The sequence below is a fragment of the Archocentrus centrarchus genome, chromosome 3, assembly GCF_007364275.1.
Source record: "Archocentrus centrarchus isolate MPI-CPG fArcCen1 chromosome 3, fArcCen1, whole genome shotgun sequence".
Classification (NCBI taxonomy): Eukaryota; Metazoa; Chordata; class Actinopteri; order Cichliformes; family Cichlidae; genus Archocentrus; species Archocentrus centrarchus.
The window spans coordinates 12,058,778-12,077,934 of NC_044348.1; the positions used below are offsets into that span (position 1 = coordinate 12,058,778).

The following is a 19,157-nucleotide window of genomic DNA, read 5'->3' on the forward strand; positions in this document are numbered from 1 at the left end:
CAAGCCTGGGTCTGAAAATCACTTTTGGCAATTCTGGAAAAGATTGGAGAAATTGTAGAAATAATATGAGTGACTACACAGCTTTACTGCTTGAACCCCAATAAGTAGCTTGGTAGTTTTGCATATTATCATCCCAGTGTTACCCTCTACTGATTTTGTTTCTTACTTCCCATTTAATGGATACTGTTTGCTGTGTGACACACCAGCTTTGTGGGAACATTCCTGTCCAGAGAGCAGTCGGCTAAGAAAAGGTTTGGACACAGCAGATGCAGAGCTTGGAGTTTTCCACGCTTATTTGTATTCTGCCTGTGTGTGCAACCTGAGAGTGACTGACTGGTGGTCAGAGCCCAGTATTGACTGCTCTGAGGATGTAATAGAGGCTAGGGTGATGAGCTCCTGGACATGAACACTCTCCCTGTGGCATGTGCAGCAGAGCCATACAGGATATAACCAAGGCACTTAATCATTCTGCTGGCTCCATGTAGCGATGCACTGGGCTCTGTGTTTTAGCATAATGCTTCTGTCTTAAATTAGATCCCATTGATCCTTCTTTTCTCTGTAATTGTGCAAACAGGATGGATGCCGGTTTTATTGGGGGTCAGACCAGACATTTGGAAATACTTAAGCTTTAACTACAGAAAGTAAATTAAATCAGACAAAAGGCAGGTTTAGCTGATTTAAAATGAGTGATGTACTAAGGGATGTTTAGCTTAGAACTACTTCTCGCTCTATTTTAATTATCAAAAAGGGTGCACATTTCTACTCATTTTCCTTTGCCCCAATGATAATGTAATTATGCCAGTGTACTACAGTGCTGTGTGTTTAATTGTGCTATGATGACAACCAAGCAAGGAAGAGGAATAGGTATCTGTTTGTATCGTCACTATCCAAACAGCCATGCGATGTGTGGTCAGTAAACACAGTATGTTTGTGTTTACCAGCCTGGCCAGTCTCTGATTGCGTTTCAGTATGGCTACGAGACATTCAGTAAATATACCATCAATGAGTCCGGCTTTCTCTCCAGACAGAGAGGACATTACTCTTTGTTCAGTCATTCATAAGACTTTGTTATAACCGTAGCTCATGTCTGCTTTAAAAGATAAGCTTGTTAATATCTCATTTGTTGCCTGTTGCCAGCAAATCCCTTTGTCAAAACAAAAACTGTCAATTAACTGATTATAATGACAAATATTTCCTTACATATGTGTAACACATAAGAGCGCTATGTTATGGTAGGCAAAGTATCTTCCCTACCATGAACACATATATGCTGTGTTTTATTTCGACTCACTCATCTGCAGCCTTACACCAGTCAGCCACAACAGTCCGACCACAAACAGGCGAAGTGAGTAACCCTGATTATCTTGTTACAGTGACACCTGTCAAGGCATGGGATATATTAGGCAGCAAGCGAACAGTCGATTCTTTACTTTAACAAGCGCTAGATTGTGACGGCTGGGCAACTGGGTCGAGCATCCCCAACACATCTTATGGAGTGCTCCCAGTGTGCTGTGGTTAGTAGATATCAAATGCGGTCCAAGAAAGGAGCACTGGTTAGCTCGAAAAAGGGTCAGGGGCAGCCAAGGTTCACTGAGGGCAGGGCAAAGACCGGCCCTTGTGGTCTGATGTCACAGAAGACCATCTGTAACACATATTGTTGAAAATTATATAGAAGTGTAAGAAGGTGGCCTGTTCTGTTGGCCGAGCCCCCCCGCTGCCTTTTAAAATTTACATTGTGAGCTCAGCTAACTGCATGTGTGTTTACATGTAAAGTCATGGCAGCACGGTACATTAAAAAAAAAAAAGACAGTGTGATGCCATCTTCTGATCGTGTTGAGGCAGCGTGATTCTGCTGGGGAAACCTTGGGTTTTGGCATTTAAGTGGATATTACATTGACAGATAGCCTTCTCAAACACTGTTGCAGACTGTGCCCATCTCTTCATGGAAAATATATTCCCTTACACCAGTGGCCTCCTACAGGAGGAAAATGTACCCTACCACATGTCAAAAATGTTCAGGAATAATTTGAGGGATAGGAGTTCAAGGTTTTCACTTAACCTCCAAATTCCACAGTTGCTCAGTCCAATTCAGCATCTTTGGGATGTGCAGGAAAAAATAAGTTGCGGGAGACCTCCACGGATCAGAACTTGTTAGACTTAAAGGATTGATGATAATATGTTGGCACCTCATACCAAAGGACCCCCTCAGGGGTCATGTATCCATACTTGGACAACTCTGAGCTTTTTTGGACATATTGGGGGTGATCATTACAGTATAAGGCAGATGGTTTAATGGGGCTGATTGGAGTTAATAATCAGTAGTTATCCAAAGAAAATAGTTCCCAACAAATACACAATATCTTGCATCTGGAAATGTATACTAAAACTACACTGGCCATTTTAATTTTAGATACCCACTGTGAAAGGTCTGTATTTTTTTTAAAGGAACCATTAAGGCTGGGACTATGTTACAGACTGAAAAAGAAAAGGAGTTGCTGCTAACATAATCTAGACTTAGACAATACCAGCAGCTGGGAGAAGATGTACTGTGTGGCACTGCGCTGAGCTAAATGATAATTTTTGTATACCAACATAATCACAGTGAGAAAGCTAATGTGTTAATGTTAGCTTTAAATTGTTGGCATACAAATGCTTGCTTGTTGCCATTAAACATGAAACAGTTGAAACTTATGTGAATGATGTTCACATGGCCATAAATTCTGCACAAAAACAAAATAAGGGATCAGTAGAGTTATTACAGTTCATTCTAAGGGGAACATGAATGCAGGTACAAACAAATTTCAGGTCAAAAATGTTAAATTTGAATAAAAGCTACATGTATCATCCTCAAGGTGGTTTTGGAGGTAGTATCACAGGCTCACTTGGGAGGTCATTAGTGGTCCTGTAAATACCATGTCTGTCATGATATGCTATTTAGAGGATTATCATGCCAATCTATCAAACCGGTTATCAAGATATTTCAGCCAGTGATGAACCGATTAATGGGTCATCCCAAGAGTCACACAGCTGTCATTGCATACATTTTAGTATAACAACATTTGGACCTTTCTGAATAAACTCGTATACCAAAAGGCTGCCTTTGCATGACTGTTTATCTTGTATATAACCTCAGTATATAACCTGGATTTATATGCACATCTTTTCTTTTTGTACATACTATAAAATGGAATATTTGTGAAGCGAGTGTGTGACCACTGCTCTGGAATCATTTGATTCTGAGTGAGGCTGTAGTCACTAAAGTGGTGCTTATATGCTAGTTAGGACCTGTGGCAGATGAAGACAAAACCAGATGGGGGAAAAAAACAAAACAAAAAAGAAAATGGCATTTATGGCAGACGAGTGATCATAAACAGGCTGTTCATTAATTGTACGGGCAAACTAAATGATTGAAATTTTGCTAAATGATATTATTTTTGCGGATAAAGAGGTAATTTATTCTGTTTTCTGTGGGAGTCTGAATCTAATTGAAAGAGGATGATGTCTCCGGCACAGAGCTATATTCAATTGTTCTGTTTGAGAATGGGAGCACTCAGCCTTCCCTGCAAGAGGTCTCAGGTGGTTTCTCTTCATTTAGTTTCTCTCCTCAGTTGATCTCATTCTTGTGTAAACAAAATTCTGGGGGAAAACAACTGGCTGGGAAAATGCATATGTCTTATTATTTCCACATATCCTGCCTGTCATGCTTGATATCAGAGATTGGGCTATACAGCAATCTTTGAAATTCATTGTAAGAAGCTTAAGTGCACACTCCCCAGGCGTGCATGTGCCGTCAGTATGTGAGAATGGGTATTGTAATGTGTCTGCATGTATGTGGGTTTCACAGTTTAAAAAAATTAAGTAATCCCCAACTCACAGCTGTTGGGTTTTCTCAGTGCGACTGATGATGCTGCTGTTGGTCAGGGGAAAATTTACGACCACACCAGCAGCTGGGAGATAAACATCTTTTTACTGGAGATATGATACATCGATATCATGCTATGTTGTACGCACAGAATAGGGGACAGAAGCCTCTTTTTGATGAAGACATCGTTCTCTATTTATCTCAAATAAAAAAGACAGGTTCCAGAAATTTCTGCAGGAGCTGTTACCGTCAAGATTAATAGAGATACCACAAAGGTCAACAACAGAGCAGGGTTCGTGGGAGGCCAATTTCAAACCTCAGTGTGTATCAGACTCTTCACAACAACAACAAAAAAAACAGCTTAAATGTGAGGGAAATTCCAACACAGCGTTATACCCATATAGACTGGCATTTAGGTATTTGACATGATGGCTGTGAATAAGGTATCTTATCTGAAAAATAACTGAGCTGAAACAAAAAAGTTTAGCCACCATATCATACCAAGACGCCTCTATATCACACCAAGGAACAAGACACAAGAGACTGTAGAAACCTAGTGCCTCATTACAATCATTGACTGTGCAATGGTTAGCATGCTGGCCTTACAGCAAGAAGGTTCTTGGTTTGCACTCCAAGTTTCTATGTGGAGTTTGCATGTTCTCGCTGCGCCTGCTCAGGTTTCCTCTGGGTAGTCCAGCTTCCCACCACAGTCCAAAGACATGCATGTTAGTTTAACTGGTGGCCATGGGTGTGAAGTTGATAAAGTGCACAAAGTACAGACAGCAAAGCACTGTATAAAATTATGTTTTGATGTGGCTTGTAATTTGAAGTGTTTTGAGTAGTCAGTAAGAATAGAAAAGTGTTTTCTAAATCTAAAATAAATCTAAAATAAATAAATAAAAAATGGAGATAGACACTTTAACCCAGGGCTCTTCAACTCCAGGCCTCGAGAGCCCCTGTCCTGCAGGTTTTAGATGTGTCCCTGATCCAACACACCTGAATCAAATGGCTGAATTACCTCCTCAGTATGCAGTCAAGTTCTCCAGAGTCCTGCTAATGACTTCTATATTTGACTCAGGTGTGTTAAAGCAGGGACACATCTAAAACCTGCAGGACAGGGACTCTCAAGGCCTGGAGTTGAAGAGCCCTGCTTTAACATTACTTTTTGGTTTCTGGATGCATTTTGTAGCTTCATGGTTAGCATTTCAGTTAGTTTTTGGAGCTAGATGTTTTCAGATTCGGACAAGAGAGGGGCGTTCTAAGTTAACAAGTAAGTTAACAAGTAACACTGACATTAGCTTGTCTGTAACACACAGTAATCCAAATTATTTGTCGGATAATTCCATTTAAAAAAGCTCCAAAAGGCACCAACAGCTCAAACATGCTTGGGTCGAGAGGTGAGGCAAGTAGTTAGGTCCATAATTTACTGTAATAAATGAAATATTTGGTGGTGTCCATGGGTTCAGGACTTCAGGCAGTCATTGAGTGCAAAGGATTTCTATCCAGATGTTAAAAACAATCCTTGTATTTAAAATTATTTTGGTTTGCCAAATTTATTTTGAACCTTTGAAAATGAGGCACTATGTATAAAAATGCTATACTTCCTAAACAGTTAATGCAGTTCATACAGTTAAACAGGAAACTACTTGAAATAAAACTTTGCACTTCAGTCACATAGACTGATTGATTTAAAATCCACTGTGGTGATGTATGGAGGCAAAACTATGAAAATTGTGTCTTTGTCCAACAAATTATGAAGCTAACTATAGCTACAGCTCCTCTTGTTGGTACACCTGTCAATCAAAGTAGCCACACCCATAACTGTAAATCTTACCAGCATCCGAAAAGATTTCTAAAACTCATCACGCTGAAAAAAGACCTACAATTGGTTTTTTTTTACACTTTATTCCATTAATTTTGTTCTGTTGTGTTAATTTTATATCATCGATAGACATCACCTGTTTTTGATTTTTACTACATATGATTTAGCAATTCGTAATCACACTCTTCTCACTGCTGGTGAGGATTCTAAAGAGACTTTGGTGAAGGTGTGAGGAGGCACTGGGGAAACGCTTAGCACCAATTAGCTTTGAAAACACAGGTACTAAAACCTGTATTTGAAACCACACACATTTTATAACACTCCACGTATCCAGGCTTCTCTCAAATTATAACTGAAAGCTGCCATTCATTAGCGTTTAAATGCTAGATTCTTATTGAGAATTGAAAATATTCAGAAATCACCTTTAGGTAAACTGTTGTTTGCTCACCCACAACCATACATTCCATACATGCTCACCCATAACATCTAAGGAAACATGGTAACACACTAGAGCACTGAAGCACTGGTTTTTGCTCTCGCCTCTTCATGTTGGTGTAATCGCTATAAACTTTCTGTTTCACAAAAGACTAAAAATAAACAAGTATTCTGTCTGGCAGCATACGTTCTGACAGCACTGCCTAATAACAGAAATCAGTGTGGTTAGAAGGTGGTGAAGCACCTAAACCCAGATTGAAAGTTCTTAACTCTTTGCTATTAGATACATTCTGAAAACAAACTGACTGATATTCACATTTATTAAAAAATACATAAATAAACAACTTCCCAACCTAATCGATAACATGTCTTGTTCGATAACATGTCTCATTCTTATTGTAATCCATAATGTGTTAGGGGAATTGTGTTTCCACACAAAGTCCTTTGTACCCAAGACACAAAGTCTTGGGTACAAAGGACTTATCTGTGAGCTGTATACCATCAAATAGCTGTTCTGGGGACAGTCAGTCAATGCATACTATCACAACCGGCGCTAGCAGTCATAATGGGGTAATTCCCTTGAAACAGTTTTTGACACAATTTTTAATATTTAGGTGACTGCCTCTGACCGAGCTTTAATTTGAATCTCTCAAATGTATATTATTGTTACTATATTTATTTAACACTGCCTGTTAAAGAAAAGGCATAATAATATAAATTTAATAAACTGCTGTTTGTGATTACTATTTTACATGTGAATTTTAAACCTAAATCTTATTATTACTGTCACTTTCTAATTTTCTATTAAATTCTAAAACAGCAGCCAGCTGCAGCCCTTTCTTTCACCTTGTGTAAAGTTGTTTTTCAATTTTAAATCTTATATTTTATTGAATTGTTGGGCCACCAAGCTAGCATCGGTGAAAATGATAGATGGACTGACACGTTCCATTGAGGATAACTCTACATGGTAATAAAACAGCTAAACTACACAAAGCTCTAATGAAGTTTGGCAAAATTGGGCTGTTCATAAAACTTTGCTACTAAAACAGAGCTGAAGATGTGGACATAAAACTCTGAAGGCCTCTTACAATCACACAAAAGGCACTTTCCATCACTGCAGTTGTTAGATATTTTTTCCTAGTGCAGTTAGTGTGGTATTGATCATTGCTGGTCCATGTCCTCGGGAAATCAGCTTGTATTGATTTCACTTCAGTTGTAAGCCTCTCTTTCTGCCCTATGTCTCTCTTCAGCCCAAGCACCTTTTCCAACCCTCTAACCGCTCTGCTGTGGGTTTACTAAAACATGTCATTACAACATCAGTTTCCAAGCAAATTCTAAAATCATATGTGCTCGGATCCCCTGAAAAAGGCAGACTGTTATAGCTATTTTCCGCCATCAATTTTTGGTGACTAGATTGGCCGTCTCCTGAACCCTTCTTCAGTATCACAAGAAATATGTGTCCTCTGTTGGGGTGTTACGTTGAGGATGTAGTTTTGCTTTTAGAGGCGTAATGTGCTGTTTTGTGTGGATCTTCATTCTAATTCATAAAAAAAAACAACTTATAGTCAGACTCAGCAGTAATAATGGTGGATATTAATAGCTGGAAGACAGTCAGAGTCAATATTTGTGTGTAAATGAGCTATTAAGTAACATGTATTAGTCTGTAATCAAGTATCTGGGTGCCAAATGAAGAAGCTGTTTTCAGAATTTATTTCAAGATTTTAAAGCTTATCTTAGATGCACATTTTGGTGTTATACTTTAGAATCATCTAGTCCAGTGATGTGAAACTGTTTAATTTTTCTCCCTTTTTTTCATTTGCCAGACTTAACCATCCCTTGTCTGATTGTGTTCACATATGAAACCTAACAGTGTCCTACAAAACTTGGCAGTGTAAAATGCCTTCATTCCTTCCCCCAAAAGAGATTTCTGGCCATCGCTTTTGGCATCGCGAACTACACACAACACCCTGTGATTAAGTCAGTAATGCAAATTAGACCTCGTCCACATCCCATAATAGTCAATCCAACCAGTGACTGCTTCGCTGTGTACCCCTGTGCATCCTAATACAGTCCAATTCTCTCCTGTTTCAAATTCCACTTTTATAATTTTCACATTGTTCAGCTTTTCTTCACCCTGTAGTGGAATTAATTCAGTTACATTTTGCACTGAGATGGTAGTGCTGTACCAGCCTTCATTATGCCTTACCACTTCATTAATAGAAAATAAAGGGCGATTATGGGAGGGGAGATATGCAGTTCCAACAATATCAACAGAAATGCCACATTTGTTGCATTGTAAACTTTGTGCATTTAGTGGAAGAGATATATCTTTTCTGAGGCCACTATTGGAAGCCCAATATATAATTTCTACCTTTTAATGTTGGAGGACTTTTGCAACCAGATGGTTAAAATAAGGTGGGAACAAAAAAAAATGTGTATTGATGGATGAAAACATAGACAGTTTATAAAAGACCACCATAACCACCATAATATAATCCAGTGCTTGGTAGACTACGATTTTAAAGCCTTAGCAGCTAATGCTAGTGCTGGATGGCTAGCTTGATTAGAGTTGATCTCAAATTTGCTGTGATGTTCAATATGATGCTAATATTGGTTGGCAAAACACAAGTGTTAAACAAAAATATACTTACCAGAGTGTCTTTGAGTATAACTGAATGCTGAACAAGAGAAGATGAAACCACCTCTCACTCAGTGAGGCCAGGCCTAAAAATATGCACGCCTACAATTTGAATGAGTAATTGAATGAATAAAAATTCTCCACCCATACAGTTGTCCTGAACCAGTCTGTTTATGTCTACTGCAAAGCCAGAGTCTGTTGGGTTTGACTCGCTTTTGGAGTCATCAAGCAGGCAACATCCTCCCTTTGCAGGGGAGGAAATTACCTGATGGATAAGATCAGGTCATTCTTACAGCTATTTCAGGGCTTTGATACGACTGATTTTAGTGTTCTTTTTTGCTGGGAGGGTACTTTTTCTAAGGCTGCTTCTATCCAACTGCTGGATATTGGTTAAGTAATCAAAAAAGTTGTGTTTTAAAGTCCCATTTTAACTGCTGATGTTCCAAACAAGATTTAGCAAGTAACAAGATGTTTTTTGCTATATTAAATACTTCATAAAATATAAAATTTAAATGCTAAATTAATTTATACAGCATTTTTTTTCTTTTTGTTGCTTTTTCTTCTTTTTCCTATCTACTGTACATCTAGTTTTCAGTTCAGTTTATATCCCACCACTACAATTATTGATGATTTTTTTTAATTATATGCTTATGTTTATTAATGTTGAGCTCTGACATCATGTCTGTGCCTTTGTTTGAGTTTTTATATAAGTCTCTGGTTCCTTTTGCAGATAAAATAAAGTAAATAAAGAGTGCTTTCAGTATTGCACGGTTTATTCATCAGAAAGACCCTGTCTACAGCTTGTTGCTACATTTGAAACCTTGAAGCTTCAGTAAGAGGAATTGATTGGTGCTGAGCTTCAGTGCTGTTGGGGAAAAAGACTTATCTGTGAGCTGTATACCGTCAAATAGCTGTCCTGGGGACAGTGAATCATTGCATACTTAACTTCGTGTTACAGCCAGCTTTAGCAGTCATTCCTGTGTGCCCTTACGTAAGTGTAGTCACTAACTGCAACATTACAGTACACAAAAAAAACTGGTAAAATCTGAAAAGTTGAAATGTTGACATGGCCATTCATAAACACACAAAATACAATGATCTGAATTCTGATAAAATTTTGCATGGGTGTAGAGTGGGGTCATATTAACACTCCATTAAAATTTTGCTTACATTCACTAATGTCTACGAGGTCAGTGTAATCATTTATTGGTCAAAAATTTACAAAAAGCCTTATAACTAAGGAACTATGATTCTTACAAGTTTGGTGTGTATTGTCAACATATAGAAAATACTCTATAAAGATTTAAAATATCTCACATCTGACTTCTGACCTCTCCTTCAAGGTCAATAAATTGATCTGAAGGTCAAAGTTATAATAATACTTTAAAGAGCTATTTAAAACTAACAACATACAGGCATGTAGGGAATGATATATAGGGATTCTAAATATCACATTACTTTGGACCTCCGACCTCCTCTTCAAGGTTAAATAAGGTCAAACTTTCATTAGGTCAAATCCTCAAAAAACGTCTTTTATCTTTAAAACTCTTCTTAAAATTCTACTGTCTTTCTTTGTTTTGGCAATATTCAGGAAACGATACTGGCATATGGGTATGCCACAGTTTGCATTCAAATATCATGTCACATTTAACCTCTGAAATCACTTTTACATTTCCCAAAATGTGTTATCTTTAAAGAAAGTATTGTCAAGAAAAATAGAATGAATCCACATAAATAATCATAAAAAAAAATTATACTCAAAATTGATGTCAAGTATATTAAAATGGGTTTAAATTGGGCAAATAATAAAAGCCTGCACTTTGCACAAAGTATGTTTAAAAAGAACAAAGAAAACAAAATGAATATATACAAAATACAATACTGTTCCCTTAAAAGTAAATGCTGCCCACAGAGTGAGCTGCCTTGGCAGAGGATTATGCTCTTGGAGTGCTTCTTGTGCCACATTAGATTGAATCTTGTAGATTATGAGCAAAGCAACGAGTAATTGTTGTGGATCTTGCTATGGGGGTGGGGGTGGGGGGGGGACTGTGGTCAATTTCTGCTGCACCATAAAAGTTTGAATTGTTCCTGAGAGTACAGATGGCCTCTGCAGCTAGTCTTATATTTCTGCTAGTGCAATCTCCAATCTGATAGTAGAGCCTTTATAGAGGTTGAAAGGGTCTAGGTTAGACTAATCCTGCCCATGACAGACTTATGACTCTTGGGCCTAAGCAAGAAACTGGAACGTCCTGGGGCAGCTGGCCATCTATTGGAGTTCAGCATCACTCCTTCCCTGTGGGGATGAACCAGGATGAGGTCTGAGGTATCCTGAAGTAATTTCAGCTAGGCTAAAGAGGATGCTCCATTTCACTCGGTAAGGGACACTTAATTTCTCCCCTCAACACTTCAAGCCTCGAAAGAGGTGTAAACATCAAGATGGATGCTGACAGATGGCGTAGTGCAGTTGTCTGAACTGATATCTGTTGAGCTGTAATTTCAAAGGTGTAACTACATGGGGCTTTTTGAGCTGAACTCTAGGCTATTTGAGGTCTATAATGTGAAAGCTGGGTGTAAAAAGAGACGGATCAGGAGGCCGTTGTTCTATTTTTAATGCTTTAAACATGACCCTGTACACTATACCATGGGTCCAGTATCTGGATACTTCTCACTGCAATTTCTATTGAAGAAAACAACAAAAACAAACTACCTTTAGAGAGAAAAGTATCCCATCACTGTTAAAGTAACCTGCCCAACTGTGATGGATTGATGGCAAGGATATTACATTTAAGGGCCCAGTATTATTCAGCAGTTTGACTGAGTTTAATGATACACCTTTCAGAAAATGTGAAACCAGCATGAACAGCCACAGGGTGAATACCAGAGGCTTGCTGCTCTAGTAACTTCAAATATGTCATTTAGGTAATAAATAATAGAACAATTTGATTCATGCATAATCAGAGTGAAAAGTCTAATTACTGAGATGAAAATTTATAATATAGTTGAGACCTTGACATAGTGTCCAAATAAGCGGTAGTATTAAAGTAGAAAAAAGAAATCACTGTGAAGGTTCTAATAATGGCAGCAATAAGCATTTAAAAGGGTACATGCCATCAGCAAACACATACTGCACCATATCATGTATGCATGTAGGTTCTTGAATAAGCAGTGCAACCTCTACAATCTATACAAAATAAACCCTGATAAGGACTTGATGTAAAATTTGAGTAAAATATGAGTTTAAAAAAACCCTAATGTGGTCTTTGACACCACTCTTTCTGTATTATTTATGTGTGATTAGGTCTGTCACCTGTCATGCTGTTTCATTTTGAATCAGTTGTATTATAAAGTGAGTGGCACAGTAGTGCAGAGGTTAGCACTGTCACCTCATGGTAGAGTTTGCATTTTCTTCCTGTGCCTGCTTGGGGGATTTCTCCAGTCGAAAGACGTTCACTTGAGGTTAATTGGTGATTCTGTATTGCCGTTAGCCTTGCGATAGACTAGCGACCTGCCCACAATACTCTGCTGCTCGTCCGGTGTCAGCTGGGATAGGCTTCAGCATCTGCATGACCCAAAGAGAACAAGTAGTCATGAAAATGGATGAGTGAATGTATCATGAATTTCAGTCACAATCATTAGATGTAAAAACTGGGGGGGGGGGACACACACCATCTGTATGGAAGGAGTCTACACTGTGTGTTTGCAAATTATTTTATCCATTGGAAACATCAAATGAATAACATGCATTAGCCTCAAATAATCTTTCATGGTGTCCGTCCGCTTTTCTTCTTCTTATCCTTTTCAGGGTTGTGGGGTGGGATGGGAGGCATCCCAGTGGTCATAGGGCGAGAGGCAGGGTACACCCCAGACAGGTGACCAGCCTGTCGTAGGGCTAACACAGACACACAGACGACCATTCATGCTAACATTCACACCTATGGCCAATTTAGAATCACCAACTAACCTAACCCCACTAACTGCATGTCTTTGGACTGTGGGAGGAAGCTGGAGTACCCAGAGAAAACCCACGCAAACATGCAAACTCCACACAGAAAGGTCCCGGTGGTGGATTTGAACCCAAGACCTTCTTGCTGTGAGGCAACAGTGTTAACAGCAACACCCACTCTTTCTTGGTGTAGTGTGTAAAATTAAACAGATGTCTTTATGGTTGAAACAAATGCCATATAATAAGTAATAAGTGCACTGCCGTGTACACGTTTTATCCCTCAGACTCTCTTTTGCTTCTCTCTCTCTCTCTCTCTCTCTCTCTCTCTCTCTCTCTCTCTCTCTCTCTCTCTCTCGCTCCTTTTTACTATAAAAGCAAAACATGCCAAAAAAAACATGTTGAAAGGAGTAGACACTTGAAAACTTCACACAATCAAATGTCATGTTTTCTTCAATGTAAATTATACCAAAAGAAGAATATTAATTTTTAGAACTACCATCCCTGAGGTCCCCCAACCTGAAGTCAACATATAAATTAAATGGAAAAAACAAAAGTCCTGTTTTCCATCTGAGGATAAACACCATTTATGGTGTGTAATGATGGTGACCATTAACGTGTTGACATAAACACTCTAATGCCTCTTGACACAAAGAAACACAAGATGCTTTTTAGCACGCCTTTTTGGGGAGGGGGAGGGGGGGGGGGGTCGAGGCTAAAAGTGCTCCGTTGTTGGATCAGCTGACTATAAACAGATTAGTGGAAAATTCATTGGATTGGAGCACTTTTGGTGCCAGCTTGAAGTGTCCATTTTTCAGCACTTCCACGTTGGTCTCATTTTTTTTTTTTACCCCCAGAAGTTGCTGCTTGAAAAAAAATCCCATGCAGAACCAGTTAATTGCTATCTAAACAACAGCCAACAACACGCACATTAAATTGAGCCTAATTATTTTGTGTAGCCTGATGGGTGTTAATCTACTGCTGAAAATAGTCCATGACAAACTCAGCATTTATGTGCTTAAACAGTGACAGATATGTAGTTATATATGTGAAGATACGCATCTCCAATAGAATGAAATGGATTTAGTGGAAAATATCATAAACGAGGGAGAAAAATTGGACAGTTTTAGAAGACGAGCACACCCTTTGTTGATTTTGTTTCTTCATGGCAGTTGTTGATGATAAAACAGAAAATATCGGTCTCATCCTTTCACTGATGGACAGCATCATGCCTTCCATGATGTCATGCTTCTAATGAGCTTCCTTCTGATTGGCATTTTGGTTTGTGCTCTCTCCTCAGTGAGTCCGGATGTGACCGGTAATCACAAACGTCATCATCATCATCATCATCATCACCGTCCACCCGCCAAGGATTCAGAAATGGAGGGCAGATCCAGGAGCTTCAGACTGACAGGCGCCATCTGGGTCCTGGTGTTGCCTTGTTTACATATGCTCCTGGCCTTGTAACAGCTGCTGCTTTGCAGCTTGAAACGTTCAGACTTGATTTCAAGATTATTTATCCAGGAAAAGGGCCAGAGGACCTAAAAAGCTCTGATAAATCACGGACCTTCAGTTCCACACAGAGGAGGACACGGCAGGAGTGATTGTGTGGAAACTACAAGACTCAGTGTCTCCTATTAAGCATACGGTGGCTTTGAAAAGTATGGATTATTTTTTATCAGTCACCTGGCATTTATTAACACAAACCATGGCTTATTTATAAAAGATTATGTCAAAAACAGCTACAGCATATGTTGTAAGCTATTTCTTGTTTCTTTCTGTATATTCAGTATAAGGTGTGTAGTAAACATTTTATTACAAACTACCAAACCACACAATAAAGACAGGATTTCATTTACAGTAAAAGCGGTCGTCACAGGTCTTGCAGTTGTGATTTTATACAATTCTAAGACTCCTTTCTGTGTATTAATCCAAGTGTGTTTTTTTGAATGCTGCAAAACAGTTCAAATCATTGTAGAAACCTTCAGTAACTTGTGTATGAACTATATATCATACATTTTACTAATGACAAAAAAGAATTTCAGATGTCTGCTTCTCTTCGATAATCGCTGCTTTGCTGTCCAGGATCCATTTAATTGGTATACTTCAATTCTAAAACTGACCTGTGATGCCATGCGGAGAAACGTGATGAAAGAAGAGCTGTGAGCAGGTGGACGTGGGGGGCAAGTGAGAGAATTTATACCCCTTTCTTCTTTAGAAATAGATTAGTTTCCCCAGGAGTCTATTATCATCTTTCAAACTCAATCCTCCTCTGCCTTCATAGGCCTGGATAGGGGCTGATAGCTCCTGGAGCCACTGGTGAGGAAGAATCCAATTGCTTCGACCCTATACCTTCCTGCATACCGCCGCTGTGCTGCTGACAGGTTTCCGTACAGAGAAAAGTAAAATGATTTGTTTCACATGCGCCGTGCGTGTCCCTCAGTGGCCGAGAGAGAAAAGTGGTACTGAAGAATGGCACTTTGCCTCACATATGCTAAGGAGCAAACTCCAGTGGCCAAAATGATCATTTTCAAATCTAAATGTCACTACTATATTTAGCATATGCACATAAATACACACATTTCAGAAGTGAAAGTAAACCGTAAAGCTGCTACTGTAAATATAGATCGCAGTGTAACTGAAACATTCCATTTTTTTCTATTTTAGTTCAAGTGTACAGAAAGATTTATAGCGCAATATACTTTAATAGCAGTAAAAACCAGTAATGATTATTGTTAAGATGAAGTGAAATTAATTTATGAAGTCATATTATAATTAATATGTACTGAGAAATGTATATGAAACCCATGACTGTTCACTGCTCATCTTAATGTGGAACTGAACGGCACAAAGTGCAAATTGGATTTCATCTTTAGCTTCACCTTAAATCCCCCCCGAAATATAATTTCCTTGGGTGCTCCGTTTGATCATATATGGTCATATTTTAAAAGCCTGCGACCTTCCTCAAACTGCGGCTGTGGGGAAGCGTGAACGCTAATTGCTTTCATTGGCCATTTTCACCTTTTTATACGTCAGGTTGGACTCTAATGCATTCAAGGTTGTTTAACTAGCTGGAAGCTTTGAGTCTCAAGGTTAATAAATGTGTATACATTTTACTCATCATTTCTTGCATTGATTTAGCGTCTTATCTCGTGGCTTCTGATCTCGGACGAGATTCCCAGATGACAATCGTCACTTCGAAACAGCCTTAAGGCAGTCATTTGACTTCATAATAAGTCACAGCTGCTGCCTCAAACCAATTATATCACAGGTTTCCGCCCCCAAAGTTAGCGCTGTTGTCGTTTGAACAACTGTCTTAATGACACCCCTAAAGAATGGTGTTCAGCCCCGTAATGACAGGCAGCAGACACAGAGACAAAGGTGCCTTCAGGCTAAATAGAGATACCAGGTTATACTGGTTCTCCTTACTTAGAGAAAGTAGGTTTGATTTGATGTCTTATATAGTTTTTATTGCTACATAGTGAGACTGTTATCCAGAGGAGGGAGGAAAGGGGCCAGAAACTGATAATGATGCCAGGGAGGTGCCATTCTGCTGTCACTGCAACGTGCCAGAACCTCTCGAATAACACGTTTACTTTCTAATATCGTGTTCGGAGAGAAAATGTGTAATTTACAAAAAGAAATGTCTGTACTAAATGTGGTTCTTTTATTCACAACTGTTTTTATTTTTAAACTAATCTTTATTGAATCTTGGGCTTAGTTTTCATGTGGGTTGTCAGTTCAGTCTCCTATAATATGGTACTGAAGTGCTTAGATCTTGGAATGCAATGACATTTCTAAAAAAAAAAAAAATAGGTCAGATGTTACAGCAAACACAGTCAGACCATCAGGTTTAGTAAAATGGGTTTGGAAGAGAAAAATGAGGATGGAGACAAACGTAAGTGACTGTCCATAGTATGCATCAATCACAGTTAATAGACTAGATTCAGGTTTAGCTGTGACCTACATGTACTGTACTTGCCATAGTTGTGCACAGCATTTTCCTTCGCAGTGATTATGATTTACCTGGTTTCAGCTCTGAATAAAGTCTTAGACTGTTTACAAGCTGTCTGTTTTTCTGCCTGCTTCTGTTTGTGGCTCTCTTGGGTTTCCTTTTTTACAATAACCCTGTGTTCCCAAATATCAGCAGTTTTATTTTTTTATGATTTGTGTTAGTCTGTGTATTGTAGTAGCTCTATGGCATAACTTTACTCAAAGCCTGTTTTTCCAGCTGTATGCTGAGGCTTTAGGTTGTCATCCATATAGGTTGTCTCGCTCCTACGGTGACTTCAAGCTCAGCAGCTTAGCCAGCTTCTTACTAACAACCACCCCTGGACATCACTGGCAGGTAGTCCTGAATGTAATCAGATTTTTAATCGGAATCACAAGTCCTCACTGTAACTCATATTTGGCTTTTGAGCACAAATCTTAGGATAAAGGTGTACATGAACTGGAGCACATGCTAATACTTTTTGATAAACTGATCAAAATAAACATTGTTCAGTTCCTGATGTGAGGCCAGTTTTTTCAGCCTTATGTAACGCAGTCTTGCTCACATTTGTGTCCCGCTGTTTTGCTGGTTTGAGTAGCACAGTGTGAGAACCCCTCTCTCTGCCATACTGTGGCCTCATGTCAACACCTCGTATCTGCGATGCCATGCTTCGATGATGAGTCATGAGTAGAGATTCATGAGAGTTGGACCTGAGCAAAAAAAAAACTGAGATTTTGGATCCACAGCTCAACTCTGTGCTTACAGTCTTTGTGGTCTCTTGGTAGTTATGCTGTCATTGGTGAATAAGACAGAAGCATACCCAAAGGCCTTCTCTTTGGGATGCTGCACCTGAGTGGGGTGCCTCATGTCTGTCATATGCTCTTTTTCTGCCAAATTGCTCATCTACATCGCTGTAATTGCCTCATTACTGCAGAGATGTGGCCTGGATGCTACCGATAACTATTATTAAATTGTACATCTAGCTACATCCTTCATGATTGTGCTTGTAACCACACAGCTATGAAAGATTGTCTGAAATGCTGTTTTTGTAAACAAAAAAATTACTCATCGTGGTTACTTCAGTGGATGTCAATAGTGTGGAAATGATATGGCAATACGCTCCAGTTTGATGTTCACAGTAAACACATATTTCATTTGTAAAATGAAACGTGGACATTGTTTCACATTTGCACATTGTAATCTTTCACTAGTAATCATAAGCCAATATTTGGTCTTTCTTGTGACATGGACAGAAACATTTTTCCCTGAGTCTTGTGTTTGTTTGTTTTTTATTATCTTTATATCTTTTCTGTTGTGTTTCCCTTCTTCTTCCAATGCTAGAATGCAAAACCCAGAGAAATGCCCATTTCTGATGTATTATAACCTGAAGATAAAATAAAACGACACAAAGACACTTGACCAAAAGACCCAAGAGTGTAGTTTACCTAAAACCATAAATGTCAAAATAAGAGGGATTGTTAAATCATGAGCCATTATTATTTTTAAACTCACTCTTAGTTTATTCATTTAAAAAAAAAAAAAAACGTTTACATATCGGGACATCATAAAAATGTTCTACTCCTTACCCGGTGTTAAAAATAGGTAAATACAACCTGAGATGAACAACAATATGACATATTACATCGTGCCATTTATTCACAAAAATACTAAGCCAAATGCAGAAGCAGGGTGTAAAAAAACCCCAAATACACCGCATGATTCAGTAACGTGTAAAACCAGTTTTAGCAGCAATAAGTAATCATTTCTGTATGTCTTTGTTTTAATAGATCTAATTTTATGACCTGCTAAGTGTCAGATGATTTTTTTTTTTAAATAATAACCTGATAAATAAAGCCTTAGACTTTAAATAAGGTGCATTGTCTTTTTAGCATGATTTTAAGTGTTTTATTAAAGGGATACATTTAGACTAGAGCAACCAAAAAAATATTCATTACATCTCTTACATGAGCATTTTTGATATCATTACAAAATGCACAACACAGAAATCAAGTTAAATTAGATGTTTACTGCAAAATATCCAACATGTATTTTTCACTATCATGTACCATTTGTACCATATATGATGTTAGCCGTCTATAACGAGTAACTGTAGCTCTGTACATCTTTTAAAATGGCCCACAAGCCACCTCTGAAGCCCATCATGTAGACTGTTGAAGTAGTTGTTTTACTACACATGCATGATAATAAAAGTAGCTTTTGCCCTTCTTTCTCTTTAACCCCTTAACTGGCAGCAAATAAAATCACCTGAAACAACTACATAACACCCTCTGGTTATTATTGGCTCTGAACAAGCCATTTCATAGCCTATTAATCGGCTGCGTCTGGTCCGCGGGCCGAATGAAGTGCATTTATATGGCAGGCTAGACCCGCCCATTTTGACTGACACCTCATTCGGCCAATCATGTTAAGAAATGGGTTTCCCAGAGCCAATAATACTCAGAGGGCGTC

The 19,157-nt window shown here is 38.6% G+C and overlaps 1 protein-coding gene across 1 annotated transcript in view; it reads left to right on the top strand.

Moving 5' to 3' along the window:
- gpc5a (glypican 5a) overlaps positions 1-16,524 on the top strand; it is a 153,686-nt gene extending 137,162 nt beyond the window's left edge. The window contains exon 9 of the mRNA XM_030724915.1: positions 13,998-16,524. Within this exon, the coding sequence (XP_030580775.1) occupies positions 13,998-14,164 (167 nt within the window). The 3' untranslated portion in view covers positions 14,165-16,524. The remainder of the gene's footprint in view (positions 1-13,997) is intronic.
- The last annotated feature ends 2,633 nt before the right edge of the window (positions 16,525-19,157 follow it).